The sequence below is a fragment of the Lepisosteus platostomus genome, chromosome 1 (assembly GCF_059453375.1).
Source record: "Lepisosteus platostomus isolate fLepPlt1 chromosome 1, fLepPlt1.hap1, whole genome shotgun sequence".
In the NCBI taxonomy this organism is placed as follows: Eukaryota; Metazoa; Chordata; class Actinopteri; order Semionotiformes; family Lepisosteidae; genus Lepisosteus; species Lepisosteus platostomus.
In genome coordinates, this window is record NC_142611.1 from 51158196 (window position 1) to 51172818 (window position 14623).

Below are 14623 nucleotides of genomic sequence, written 5' to 3' on the forward strand. Positions count from 1 at the left end.
GTATATTCATTACTTCCCCACAAAGTGTTAACAAAGTCTTTTTCATAACAAGCCTCTTTAAGATTGGTGTTTCTCATTTTGTATACTTTACTTTACATTTTCATCCACATTCAAACACTTTTCTCATCAAACCGCTATAAAAGCAAAGTGTACCAATTTTGAGTTGTGTTTTTTTAAATATGATTCAAGTACCATCCATGAGGCTGAACGTGGAGGTAAACCATGTGAAAAGCAAAGGTAAATTTGAAGAAAAAAATGAAAAACTGAATTGTTTTAGATATAAAGACATACTGTACGTATGGGTAAATGTATTTGTCAAACAACTACTGAACTACATACACAATGTTGTTTCTGGAATGAACCAAAGCCTAATTTGCTTTTAATTTATTAATGTGAGGACTGAGGGAGAGAATTTTCCTTTCACAGTTTTCCCTGTTGCAAGTCCTTAAGAATGCCAGGACACACTTCAGGAGAGGAGGAGACAAGCCAATGAGATCCTTAAAATAAAGATGGCATTGCTAAGACAATGGAAGTGGAGGATCCTGGTCCTAGTTTTCCTGACTAATGCATATTTAAGATGAAAAACAATCGATAATAATACGAAGTGGAATTCCTAAATATACAAGGCGAGGGACACTGGGTAACACAATACATACATTTAGGGTTAGGCTTAGGGCCAAAGTACAAGGTTTTGCTATAAATTTTCCTTCTCAAGGTAATAGTCCACATGGACGAAACAAACTCAGCTGCCTCTTTTTGCTTGAGGACTGGAGTGTGATTGCAGAGCTATGAGTGGAATGCCTCCTGGCTTCTGCTGGCAGTATACACGGCTGTAACCAAGGCCACTGTCAGGCAATCACCTTTCATGAGCCACTCTCCTGTCTGGAAGGACTGCCAACGCAAGACAGAACCGAGGATTAAACTTAACCAGGCTGTCGTGTTTTCCAAGCTCAAGTCAGACACTTTGGCATTATTAACTAATTAAAAATTCCAGCCCTCCAGGTGATATGTTACACTACATTGGAAATGCTCCTTTTTGAACTGTCAGGTGGCAGCCACAGAAACTTAATATCAGCTTTCAAAATGCTGTCAAAAGAGAAGCATCGTTTCTTCAGATCATAGGATTCACTGCCAAATATTTCTGAAGTTGAACTGTAATCTTATATGTATTAAAAAGTTTTTCAGTAGTTTTTCAACACATCAAGTGCAGTTTCATATTTCAGGGAAATTATGGTTTATGACTTGTATGAGATTAAATTTGAGCTAACTCCTTGGTATTAGTTTGTTCGTGTTTTATAAAATGAGTTTTGTAATATATGTGGGTTCCGAACAAATCTATTTCACCAATATAATCTGTATCTATATATACAGTACAGTATATAATTTGGAGAAGAATTGTGTTGAAGGTGACAACTTTGTCAAAGGCTGTGGTCCTGGTATTTGCTTTTCAAGTTAGTCCTTTGGTTTACAAAATGTTAGTTAATGCTGAGGTTTTAAGACACTGTCATGAAGGGATATTTATATGTTTAACTGTGTAAGGTCCCACAATGTTATTGTTTACAAAAGAGAAACATTAAACTGTTTGTCTTCTCTGGAATAATGGGGTCCTGATGTACCTGTCATTTTTGGTACTGTTGTTGAAGGCAGCAGCAGTAGCTCCTGGGTGGAGCACTGCTGTTTGACCCTTGAGTAATCCAAAGTGCCAAACTTTTAAGGGAGTAATTAGAAACAGACGGTTAAATAACTGGGTAAGAAGTAAACAAGGATTATGTTTCGGCAGCGCTATTTTATATAATGGTCAGAAACTTTGGGAATTCGGTCTTCACTATGGAAGTTATTGGAAACACATCACGCGACTAAAAAAGAGATTTCAGAGGTCCTGAGCAAAAGAGTGGTTGATTTACATCAATCTGGAGGGAGTTAGAACATTTGTCCCTTTGTCCGTCCACTGGATGATTCTACCTAGGACAGGTCATACTTTCAGGATCTCTCCAAGAGAAAACCCGAATAATCATCCAGGAACTTACAAACAACCCCTGAATAACATTTAAGGATCAGCTGACCTCTCTCACTGTGGCATCTCATGTTTGCCAGAGAGCACTGAAATGATCCACAATACTAGGAAAGAATGTTCTGGAGAGATGTGTCAAAATTATATCTTTTTTGCAACAACAAGAAATGTTTTGCTGGTCAAACCTCACACACTGCCTTACAACAGAAGAGAATCGTCCTGACCATCATGCATGGCGGTGGGTGCATCATGGTTTCGGGCCTCAGAACCGGAACTGCTTGCCATTATTGACGAAACCATGAGTCTGGCATTGTATCAGAAAATTCTAGAGGAGTATGTACTTGTCATCCATTCATCAACTGAAGCTGTGCCAAAAGTGGGCCATACAGCAAGACAATGATTTTAAACACATGAGCAGATCTACAACAGAAATTGTTTGACCAAGTAAAAGTCTGGACCCAAACCCGATTGTTATTGTTATTGTTATTGTTATTGTTATTGCAACCAGACTGATAACCAGTTGCTGTAAACCTCTAACTGAAGTCATTGCTGCTGAAGAAGAACCACCGGTTACTAAGGTTTCATATACCTATTTATCTTACCATATTTACTGTTGCATTATTTTGTTAATTAAATAATCCAAATATGTGTATTTGCTATCTTCATCATTTATCTTTTGGACTTCCATGAAAATCTAATTACATTTTACATCTAAAATATACAAGAATCCAGACCAACCTAGGGGGTTCACAAACATTCTCTGGGCCTTGTATTTGAAAACACTCAGCTACATAAATGGGTGCAAATGTCAGTCTCTTTGGCTATAAGTCTTGCTATGTTAATAGTTTTGTTTTAAAATGTACTTTTCTTCAGTAGCAACTCTTTACAAACAGTATTCTTTCATGACTGGCTAAAAAGAAATGAAATTGTAAGAAAATTACAGTGTTTTGGGGGATGTAAAGCTTAGAATTTATGCCTCATTTCCATTTGTTTACCATTACAATAACAGTGGAGCCGAAGGGATAATGTGAATACATATTTGTAATCAAAAACACACAACCACGTTTTAAGTTCATGTTTAAGACTGCAGAATTCAAAGAAAAAGGCCATTATGCTCAGTTAAAAATCTCTTAAGCTTTTCTTCGCTAAGTTATCCAAGAATGAGAAGTACACATCCAAGAGCATTAAAAAGCATAGCAAAGCAGCTATGCTTGTCCTCAGGGACCACAAGGCCTCCTGGTCTCTGTTTCACCAGAATTCTCAATTTCTCAGTTATTACGGATTTTAAAAGACATTTACAATAAATAAAGGACTGTAGCTCTCTTTACACCAAGCTTGCTCATCATTGTATCAGTACGTTAACAATGAGAGATTCAAGTTAGTAGAACAGGAGGCGTGGTGGTGCAGTGTTCAGTATTTTTGCTTTGCAGCACTGGGGCTCTGGGTTCAGTTCCTGGGATGCTATCTGTGTGGAGTTTGTATGTTCCCCCCCTCCTCCCACTAGACACATGGGTTTCCTTTAATTGCTGTGGTTTCCTCGCACCGTCCAAAGACATGTTGGCAGGCTAATTGGCTTCAGTAAAATTGGCCCTGGTGTGAGTGTGTCTATGTTTGTATCTGTGTGTTTGCCCATGTAATGGACTGGCATCCCATCCACGATGTCCCCTGCCTTGCGTCCACTGCTTGCTGGAGTTGACTCCAGCTTCTCCACAACCCTGTAAAAACCCTGGAAATAGTGGTTCAGAAAATGGGTGGACATTCGTACAACATCTTTATCCTATATGAAACGTCCATACTTTGCAAAATCTCTCAATCACCTCAGCTGGTGTGAATGGGTACTGGCACAGGCACACTTTCAAATGCAGGAATAATGTTCACAAGCACAATTTGAAAGTTTTTAGATGATGATGCTGCTCTGGGTTGCAGCTTGATGGGTCTCAAAACGACTTGATCCAGACATTTGAAATCCTCAAAGATTTTGCCAAAGTCAATCCAGTAGACCTTTTCAGGACCAATGCTGAAACACGGAGTGTACCTCGGTTTTTATTTGAAATGCGAATGTTGGATAGCTGTCAAGCAAAAAATAAACGGAGAGCAATTTCAAAATTAAATTAGCCCTTAAATAAAAAAAATAAATATAGCTGATGCCCCAGACTTAAAATATTCAACTTGTTCAATTTAAATTGTACAGTATTACTTCAACAATCTATCCCCCTTCACAGTAATGCATATACAGTACATCTCTTACACTTGAGTAAAAATGTCATTTTAAACTGTTACACTGACAAGCACTCGCATGTATTCCATTCCATGTGGCATGGCAGCCCTTAAAGTACTTGTCTACAGAATCCACTCATCATCTGTCAACAAAGCTTTTTAATAGCCTCACAGAAGAAGGCTCCTTGTTCAATTCTGACATGAGCCATATGTCAGCAACAACCATCAAAATGAAGGACATCAGTTACTGAGTACTTTTGCTAGTATTTAAACTATTCCAGCTATTGAAGCCATTGGCATCAGTCTGACAAATCAGACTAGTTAAACAATAGGCTCCTTTAATGCTTTAATCCAATTGAAGTGAGAAAAAAGAGAAATGTTAAATGTCAAGTGTTTTTTCCAGTATGTAAATGCCAAACATCTTTCATGCAGCATACCAAGCATTAGTGATGCAAACAGGGTTGTTAACTAAAACCAGTGACTACAGGGTATCCAGTGTGATTCCGGATGGCAGCAAGAAAAATGAGTGGAACATGTCACAGAAAACAGGCCTGGAAGTGTAATTGCTTTTAATGTTGACTTTGAAAGCACAAGGCAGCATGGTGTTTAAAAATAGTGCTCAGAATCTTAGAAATTCAAAACTGCCTTATCTGGTCTGGCGATGAGCAAAGTACAAAAATGTGACGCTTCTTTTTTTAAACTCTGTTGGCTAATGATGTCACTGTTTAAAATACACAAACTTCAGGACTTTCTGACTTTTCGTCTTCCAAAAGATTGAACAGAAGCTTTGCAGAAAAATCTGGAACGCTGTAACTTGTACCAAGATGTTTTTTTTTTAATACTTAAGTGTGCTTTGGTACTGTACCTAGAAACATATTGATTGAATGAATTATTAGCTGGCAGAACAGGCAATTTCACACCAAAATGTTTTAAAATGTATAATTTGCATTCAGTATACAAAATAAAGTGATGATCAGTTTAAAGATAAAATCAACTTATTATCTGTTTTTTATGTCAACTAAACTGTCTTGAAAGGAAAATATATATTATTCTAACTATTTCTGTAAAAAACACAGTGAGATCAGAGAACCTATGTTGTCTAAGTCAATACATTTTCAGGGACATGAATGTCCCTTCTTCTCAGTGACCAAGAGTTTATTGTCCTGATATGGCTTTGAGATCAACAGTAATTGGAACCAGACTAATAGTGTTTTTTTTCTGAAGGGGAGATTTACACAGGCTCCTGTAAGAGCAATGACCTCCCTGCAAGCAAGCATTATTAAAACAGCACTTGGAAAACAATGTTGACTTGTACCAAATAGTAAACTTTAACATACTCATTAAGAAGTACATCATCCTATATCTATATATAGGAGTTAATGCCTCTTGAACCTATCCAATAGGAAACAGCAACTACACACAGAACAATAAAAAGTTCTAGACTCCACTTTCTATGAAATTTCCTCATGATACTGCCTATATACTGTACCGTATAATAATAATAATAATAATAATAATAATAATAATAATTGCTTACACTTATATAGCGCTTTTCTGGACACTCCACTCAAAGCGCTTTACAGGTAATGGGGACTCCCCTCCACCACCACCAATGTGCAGCATCCACCTGGATGATGCAACGGCAGCCATAGTGCGCCAGAACGCTCACCACACATCAGCTATCAGTGGGGAGGAGAGCAGAGTAATGAAGCCAATTCATAGAGGGGGATTGTTAGGAGGCCATGATTGATAAAGGCCGATGGGAAATTTGGCCAGGACGCCGGGGTTACACCCCTACTCTTTTCGAGAAACGCCCTGGGATTTTTAATGACCACAGAGAGTCAGGACCTCGGTTTTACGTCTCATCCGAAGGACGGCGCCTGTTTACAGTATAGTGTCCCTGTCACTACACTGGGGCATTAGGACCCACATGAGCCGCAGGGTGAGCGCCCCCTGCTGGCCCCACAAACACCTCTTCCAGCAGCAACCTTAGTTTTTCCCAGGAGGTCTCCCATCCAGGGAGGGGATGTATATGTATATAACTAGCTAGCTAACAGTCCTAATCATGTGTAGTGAATATATGATATTTACAGAACAAGACATTAGCTTGAGGATCACCATGTTTTGAAAGGAAATATCCCACTAACTGAATTTATTATCAGCCTATAGAGACATACAAATCTACTTCATAATACAATCACACAAATGTTTTATAAAAATTAACAAATAAAACTAAAAGGACCATAATATTAATTTATATCACATTTGGGGCAGAGCGGTGGCCCTGTGGCTAAGGATCTGCACCTGTGGCTGGATCAAATCTGGTGCCCGGCAGAGGAATCCTACTCCGTTGGGCCCCTGAGCAAAGCCCTTAACTCCAACTGCTCCAGGGATGCTGCACAATGGCTGACCCTGCACTCTAACCCCCAGCTTCTCTCCCTGTCAGTGTGTCTGTGTCTCATTGAGTGCAAGTTGGGGTATGTGAAAAGTAATTCCTAATGCAAGAAATTGTACTGTATATGGCTAATAAAGAGATCTTATCTTTCACCATCTCACCATAGATCTTCTTCCTCAGTTTATATCTCCTTTTTAACAACCTCCTTCAACAAGGCAGAATGTCGTCTGACACACACTCTAGAAAGTTATTTCTACAGAAAGAACTTTCATGTAGAAAACACTATGCGAGATTAAGCCCTTCTAACTCTTAACAAAAAGCATAATCCTATGCTTTCATACAGTAACTTTCTTCCTAGAGAAATGTTCTCAGTGTGGTTTCCTCTAGAACATCAAACATCAGACTTAGCTTGCTGGAGCATTATTTTGGTCTTACTTGAGACAGCTTTCAGAACAGCCTGCACATCGACATGAAACTACTTACTAAGTCCTGGAGAGTCTGTCAGAGAAAACCTTATTTTGGCTTTAGTTCTCTCTCTCTGTCCACCTGCTTCATTTAGTCTTCTTAATATTTAAGTGGGTGTCAAAGTACTATGTTTTTAGAAATACAGGTATATCCGTCCTTTCTTAGAAAGCAGATAATTCCTTGTAAGTAAGGGTCAAGGCAGCCCAGAGCCTATTCTGGAGGCACAGTGACCAGAGAAGCACGATCCCCTGGCCAGCACAAGCACAAGCACACAATTTAGAGACACCATTTAGATGTGGGAGGTGGAAGGAAACATGACCACTTGGAACATCCCATGCCAACAAAACCAGAAAGAGAGATACAAGTCATGTCCAGAATTTTCTAAGGCTGGAGAGGGAAATCATTTATAATTAGAGATTTATCGCCTAAACGTTCCACTCTGCATCGCCACACAATTACAAACTGGAGAACAAAATCATTTCAGAGCTGGAGCTGGACAATTTTGTTGATGTCCTGTAGAGATTACACTTTACTGTGATGAGGTCTTAACCACAATATCTACACTGAATAATATAAAATATGAATTTGGACAGTTTCTGAACTGTTTCTCTGCTCAGGTCAAATATGCACACATCTTCCATCGTTGAAAGGTTTCAGTTTTTTTCTTGATTACCTTCTGCTGTTGCAGCGCCATCTACTGATCATTAGCAGATACAGCACACTCATCAGAAATTTAAATTTCTTGTCTTTAATAATTCAATCAAGTGTCATATAATATGAATAAAATGTATTACGGACATATTGTCAAAAGGTATTACAATTGTGGTTAATCTAAAAACACCAAAAGCTGTTTATTACAAAAGAGATTATCTCACAACAAAAATGCATAAGGCAATTTACAGTATACACTGTGACATGTACAATTTTCTTTTTAAAGTACGCAACTGTTACCACTACTTCTGGTTACAGAGATTGGCATACATACTACATACATACTACATACTATAGGCACTGTCTACACACAGGTATTTTACACACCCTTTCCAAAGTTTTCATTTGTAATTATTTTTCAGAATGTCTGAGCATTTGTTTTTTTTACATGGACGTTCTGTGTTACACTGTGTAAGTAAAGGTAACATACATTCTGATTTAATGTCTCTTGATTTCAAGCTGTTAGACCACAAAATGTGTTACTTTGAAAAGGATGTGTTGTTTTTATATAGGCACTGTACTGTAGGTAATTTAGTAAACTTGACTCCTATATTTTTAAACAACTTAATCAGACTATAAAACAAATATTCTACAGGGAGATTTCACATCTCAGATGCTTTTAACAATTGTCTTGCTCACTACATACAGTTTTGTAGACCACAAATGAACCTGATAGCTCTTCAGTCATTATGGGAGTGACATTCAACTTCTGATCATTTAAAGCTATCTCAAATTAACATCAGGGAGAGGGTGATATATTCCAACTAAACCCAAAGCCCATCTTGTCATATAAAAAATAATTTTATTTTTCTCATGATATGAGTGGTGAGAATAAGTCTATAATTTTAACTTCAGTCATTATCCTTTTAATGTGGTTGAAATATATGAAAACATCAGCCAACCCAATGCTTTCCCAGAAGCCTCTGTCATATAGAATTTTCCTGTAATCAGAATTTCCTGGTGGCAAGCCTGTTGAATTTCTAATTTAAAACAAGTCCTAAAAGGGGCTATATACTTGAAATAGCTTGGATCCAACCTGAACATTACAAATTTTCTTCCTGAGACAAGTGAACAGGGAATCCTTCATCAGAGAGCGTCCTTCACCGAAGCAAGTCCAGGTGAGTGTTGTGACAGGACAAGCACATGACTGCTTCATCAAGGCACAGTGTCATCTGCTGATGACAAACGTACAGTTCTGTCTGCAGATGTTTCTCTGGAGACACATTACAGCTATGAAATGATAATGTTTATCTTGTACAAGTATTCAACATCTTAATATGGTGCTAGAACACATACACTATGCCTGAGCATAATTGAGGATTGGAGACGATGTTAAGTACAGATGGTATTCAATGCACAGCACACAAGGTGCATATTTGTGGTGTACATCTCTGCATGTTTCAGGCATGACTACAGTAATGGCACTTATCCATGTACCTAATAGGAACAGGATGCAGACTGAGGCACTTGATCTGCGATCCTGCAAAATCCAATATCTTTTCAAACAAATCGCCAAAAATTAATTGTGTTCCCCACACCCTTGATTTTCCTCATGCACACTACTTTAAAAAAAAACGCTTCTGCAGAATTAGAAGGAAATTACACAGCATTATATTTGCCCACACTGAGAATTCACCTTAAGCTAATATGTCCGCAAAAGAAGCTTTATCAGCAGAACATTTTAGTGAAATAGCTTGTTTTGCAAAAACAAACATTAGAATAGGGCTGCTTTTCTGTTTTAATATGATGTAAGAAATTCATGGCATAAGATAAAATCTACTACATCACATGAGCCCTGTAAACCCAGTTATATATTGTATTCTCCTCTAATTAACCCCATATTAACCTCTTTCAGCTCATTACTTGTTAAAATGTTGAGATCCTTTTTAACTCAAGCATGTCTACTGCCTCTGTTCCACAAATTACTATTCAGTCACTTTCTGAAACGGAGCTCATTTGAAGGGATTTGCTTTGCATTACACACTAAAGAGGGGCATGTTGTTTGTTGCTAAACAGGATCTTTAAAGAATCATTAAGAAATGCCATTATACTGCTGACAAAAGAGCCTCCATTCATTCCTTGTGGGCCATTAAAGTTTCTAGCAATGGGCTCTTCAGGTTTTTTTCTCGGATAGGAAAGCAATGTTTTCCCTCCATTGACTCTTCTTACTTGAAACTGAATGAAAGGAATCTGTGACACCGAAAGGACATTTAAGGCAAACTGAAAACTTCAAAATGGGCTAAATCTGAAGCATTTTCTGAAATGGGAGTTTCCCATAATGGTGGGAGAAGAAGCTCATTAAAACCTCACTGAAAAAAGGAGAGTGTTTTTGTGACATTTCACGTTGACATACTGCTTCTCCTTTTACAATGGCCCTTCAGATTCCAAATTGTACACCTTCCAGCTCAGCTAAACTCCAGCTCTGAGAAACTTAAACTCACACACAACCAACTTGCAATCTTATGTCTTTATAATGTTATGACACAAATCGGTTAAAGATTGCGTGATGATCTTCTAGCTATTTTTCAACACCGCTTATCATCTTAGCGTTTCATATTCAAAATGGTGATTCTTTAGACCTCAAGCTGTTAAAGGACCAGCAGCTCCACAAGAGATCATGGAGATTCAGAAGAAAAAAGCTATTGAGCTGCCAGCTTAGAAATTCCCTCTCTGACACGAAAAGAAGGCTGTAACATTATTTTTAATTATGGTAGAAAATATATTATGGGAGCTTTCAAGATGCAGATGTCTACATGCTCATTGTGGATATCACCATCTAAGCAAGTTAAAGACTGAACTCATCAGTGCCCATATTGTAACATAATATACATGATAACATATTATCTGCAGTATAATATTACTGCTTTTATGCTGCTGCATAAACTGTACTCCTTTAAAGTTCCTTAGGATAAATAACTCTGCCGAAGTAATAATAAAACAAATGCTGCTCACACTTATGTTGCCTAACTAACCATGCAAGTCACATGTGTATTTGTATATAGTTTTGTAGTGAACGAATTAAATTTCCAAGGTTACAAATTCTACAACAGGGACTAAGTCACATGTTTAAACAAAATAAACTGGAATTACAAGAACAACAGTCATCATCTACTGAAGAAACCAAACAATTTCAATGTATAATCAAAGGTCACCCTCGGCATTTCTTAACCTGATGTTTTATCTAATTTTGCTTGATGATTTCATAGTGTGGCAGGTTGGTGGGTCTCTTTCATGGGCTTCTCCAGTTACAGCACAGGCTGAATTTGAAGCTGTATTACAATGGATGCTGCAAATGAGGTCTGGAAAGTGTGAAAGCTTCACTGTGAATTGAGGAAAAAACAGACAACAGGGCTCTGCTGCACTCTTTACGATGGGAAGAGAGTTCACATTTATACAGAGAATCACAATATCTCGGCATGCATGGTACTGCTGTATGCTGAAATCTAGAGAAACAGAGAAAAAAACTCTTGCCTTGAGCCCTACTCTCAAAAGATCAGTCAGCAAACAACACTTTTTTTCACTCTGTATAGGAATATTTCCAATAACAACAATGCTCAATATATGCATTAAAGAAATGTAGACATTCAGAGCCATTTCTGTTGAGAAGATAAAAATATTGATGTTAAACACCCATATAAACTTGAAAGCCTGTGGTTGATAAGACCAGGGATGTGAATGACTGAAAGCAGCTTGGGCCACACAACTTGTGTAGAGGATAGTAATCTTAGTTCAGTATCAGTTACAGAGCAAAATAATATCTCAAATATACGTAAAGTCTTGAACTGCAATTTACATAAAAGTTTGGAAGAAATATGTCCACCTGAAAAGTTAAAATGCTTCCCAGTTTTCAAAAACTGATCAGGACAGTTGATATATTGTACCTCAAATGAAGCCTGGAATACAGCATTCTAAATTCTCACACAAGACATACCATTGTAGATGACTTCTGTTATCATATAGAGCTGCTCTTGCAATCTTTATTGCACTAACTATTGTACACTATATTTCTATATTAGTCTATTTTATTATAATAGACTATATTGCTGATTTTATTTGGAACAGCTACAGCTTAAGTGTTTACTCTATATAAAATCATTGATGTTTCCTTATTTTGTAGTAGGGCAATACAAACAGCTTTATTTAAAAACTTTCTTGAGAATTCTGAGCCCTTACTTCTTTTGACTACCTCTTTGACTAGTTTGAAATAGCAGTGTGTGGGCCTTACTGCCATCTTCTCTCACAAGCAAGCACAGCACCTCCATATCAAGCAATTTATACAACTGGAATTTATCCAAAATGGTACCAATTTCCTTGACAGTCAGGATTCAGCACAGTGAAAAGAAATTAAATACCACTGCCATTGTCAATACTCAAGATACAGAGTAAACGCTTTTACAACAACTACTGAAAGTACAATGAACATCTTGTGCAGCTTTCTCTGAATTAAAAAAACTTATAGTGGATGATCTAAATAGAACATTTGCCCTTATTAATGACAGTTACAATGGTTGAGTCTTTTCATTAATTACTTTTGACCAAATAAATTAAATTGGAAGTGTAACAGACTGCTTTTATTCAACAAAGTACTGATGTGCAAAATAATTTAACTGAACACCTGAAAGACTTATCAGATAAGGAGTTCTTGTTGAGTCTCAACACAAGTTCATCCCCAAGCTGTGCCACTTCAATGAGAGATCACCAGACAATGTCTGAGTCAGTGAGACCAACCTCTACTATCTTCACTCTGGTATCATGGTACAAAATGGACCAACAACCTGTGAACACCTCTCTCAGCACATCTGTCTTTAGTTTTGCTGCTTGAGCTCCAAGATACACTGGTTAGAGCAATAAATCACAGACTCAGTAGGGGCGTGAAAAATAACTGCCAAGGCTACTCCTCTTTAAACACCAATGTACAACAAAAATCTACTGTATGTAAAATAACTACCCTGCCATTCAAGTTCCAGAAATGAGTATAACACGACAAGATTACTTTCGTGTCCCTAACATTTACCCTAACAGGGTAAAGCACTCGGAAACGGGTTCTAACACCCTGTACAAATTCAGGGTAATTGAGATATACAGTACAGTAAATGGTGGTGGTCAAACATCTAATCCCACCAAAAAAAGTTTTTTAAAATCACTTTACAATGATAAGGAAAAACCGCACAAATAAATCCAACTGGTTTTCTTCATTAACCACGATTTAACAGAGCTCTAAGGAGCGCTGTACCACACTCCTACACCTGAGCTCATGAGCTTCCAGCACACCTGCACGGCGGAGCTTGACAGCGCTAGGTGTTCCGACATGTCAATTCCCCACGGGCTCAGTGGACACAGACACCTTTGCCTATCTGACGTACAGTAGTTGCTAGAGGTAACTGGCTCCTGCCCGCACTCAGGGAAACGCTTTACATCAATGATATCCGCACAAGACTGGCCTCATAATCTCCACCCGGCAAAAAAAAAACTAGCGATATCCATGTCCACTCGCGCGGTGGACGAAGAAGTACTCTTGTCAGTTCCACTGTGCGAAGCAGTTCTCATTCTGCACACAGCAGATGAATAACAACCAGCTTCACACCACCGATGCGTTGTTTTTTTTAGCACTTCCCAATAAAATGTAATATCACTGCATATTTGGGAAGGCTATCAAACATTTCTTGTAAGGCGCACCGAAATGAAACAACCTTGAGAATCTAATTACGCTACAGGTTGGCCTTCCATTCCAGCCTAAATAAACAGTAAAAAAGCAACTGGCTTAGTTAATGCAAAAAAAAATGGAATTCAATTCAATATGTGAAACCTAAATCGGTCTAAAAATAAAACACTGACTTTGCCCCTTTCACAAAAGTCCTTGATTTTTATATTAAAAATCTGAAACATATTATACAAACTCTAGAAGACAGTAACAGATACTGTACATCCAGTAGAATAGTTCTGTACCCTCTTCAGCATCTAATCAGACTTCTTGAACATAAATAGCAGTCTCCTGGTTGCAGCTGTCGATAGTTGAGGTTAGACAACTAAATCATCTACAGCAATAAGCACAATAGTCATTTATCAGAACAAAGCATGTGGAATTAAGTTCTAAACACTGACAAGTGCGAACTAAGGACTGCAGTAAGAGTACATCGTTATTCAGGATTTTCAAAGTTAAGCCAGTACTTGCAAAAACATCTGCAACAGGTTAATGCAAAAATATCTGTATAGCGTTTACAAAATGTAAATCTGCTGAGCATTTCTTTTTTGTGTTTTACCTGTTTATTTTTAATACCTTTATTTACAAAGCATGTCATAGAACGCTTTCAACAAAACCAAACCTTTCAGAGATGCTCAAAAAACACCGATTCAGGTCTTTCAGTCTTACCTTGCAGAGCAGAAGAGACGTGCAAAAAAATCCCAGTGCCTCGAAGATAAAGGTTGCCATTTCCAAATGTCAATTTTTATTTAAAAAAGACTGATAACTGGAAGAGGGTGAAGCGAATTCAAACTGTAATGTGGTTAAATCTATTATTTGACCATGAACAAGCAAATCTCAGCGACCATCCGTTTCTTCCTCTGTCACAATGCAAATGTAAAAACGTCTGTCATGACATGACACTTCATAGTTGCTTCCAAGAGTTTTGTGTCTGAGAACACGTTGTTGCTAAATTTATGTTTGCATACCAAGCGTGCGTCAGTGAGGGGGCTCACCCACCTTACATTCTTAAAGGAACAGCATCTGTCTGTAAAACGACTATTGCAGCATTGCAAGAATTCACCGTTCACCTTTCTAAAAACACATTTGGATGAAATATACAGTATGTATACCTTTCGTTTAG

The 14623-nt window shown here is 37.8% G+C and overlaps 1 protein-coding gene across 2 annotated transcripts in view; it reads right to left on the reverse strand.

The window, feature by feature from the left end:
• Positions 1 to 14415, reverse strand: part of LOC148678079 (ADAMTS-like protein 1) — a 210388-nt gene extending 195973 nt beyond the window's left edge. For both annotated transcript variants that reach the window (XM_088631318.1, XM_088631307.1), the window contains exon 1: positions 14170 to 14415. In XM_088631318.1, the coding sequence (XP_088487444.1) occupies positions 14170 to 14229 (60 nt within the window). In that variant the 5' untranslated portion in view covers positions 14230 to 14415. The remainder of the gene's footprint in view (positions 1 to 14169) is intronic.
• Positions 14416 to 14623: the final 208 nt, after the last annotated feature.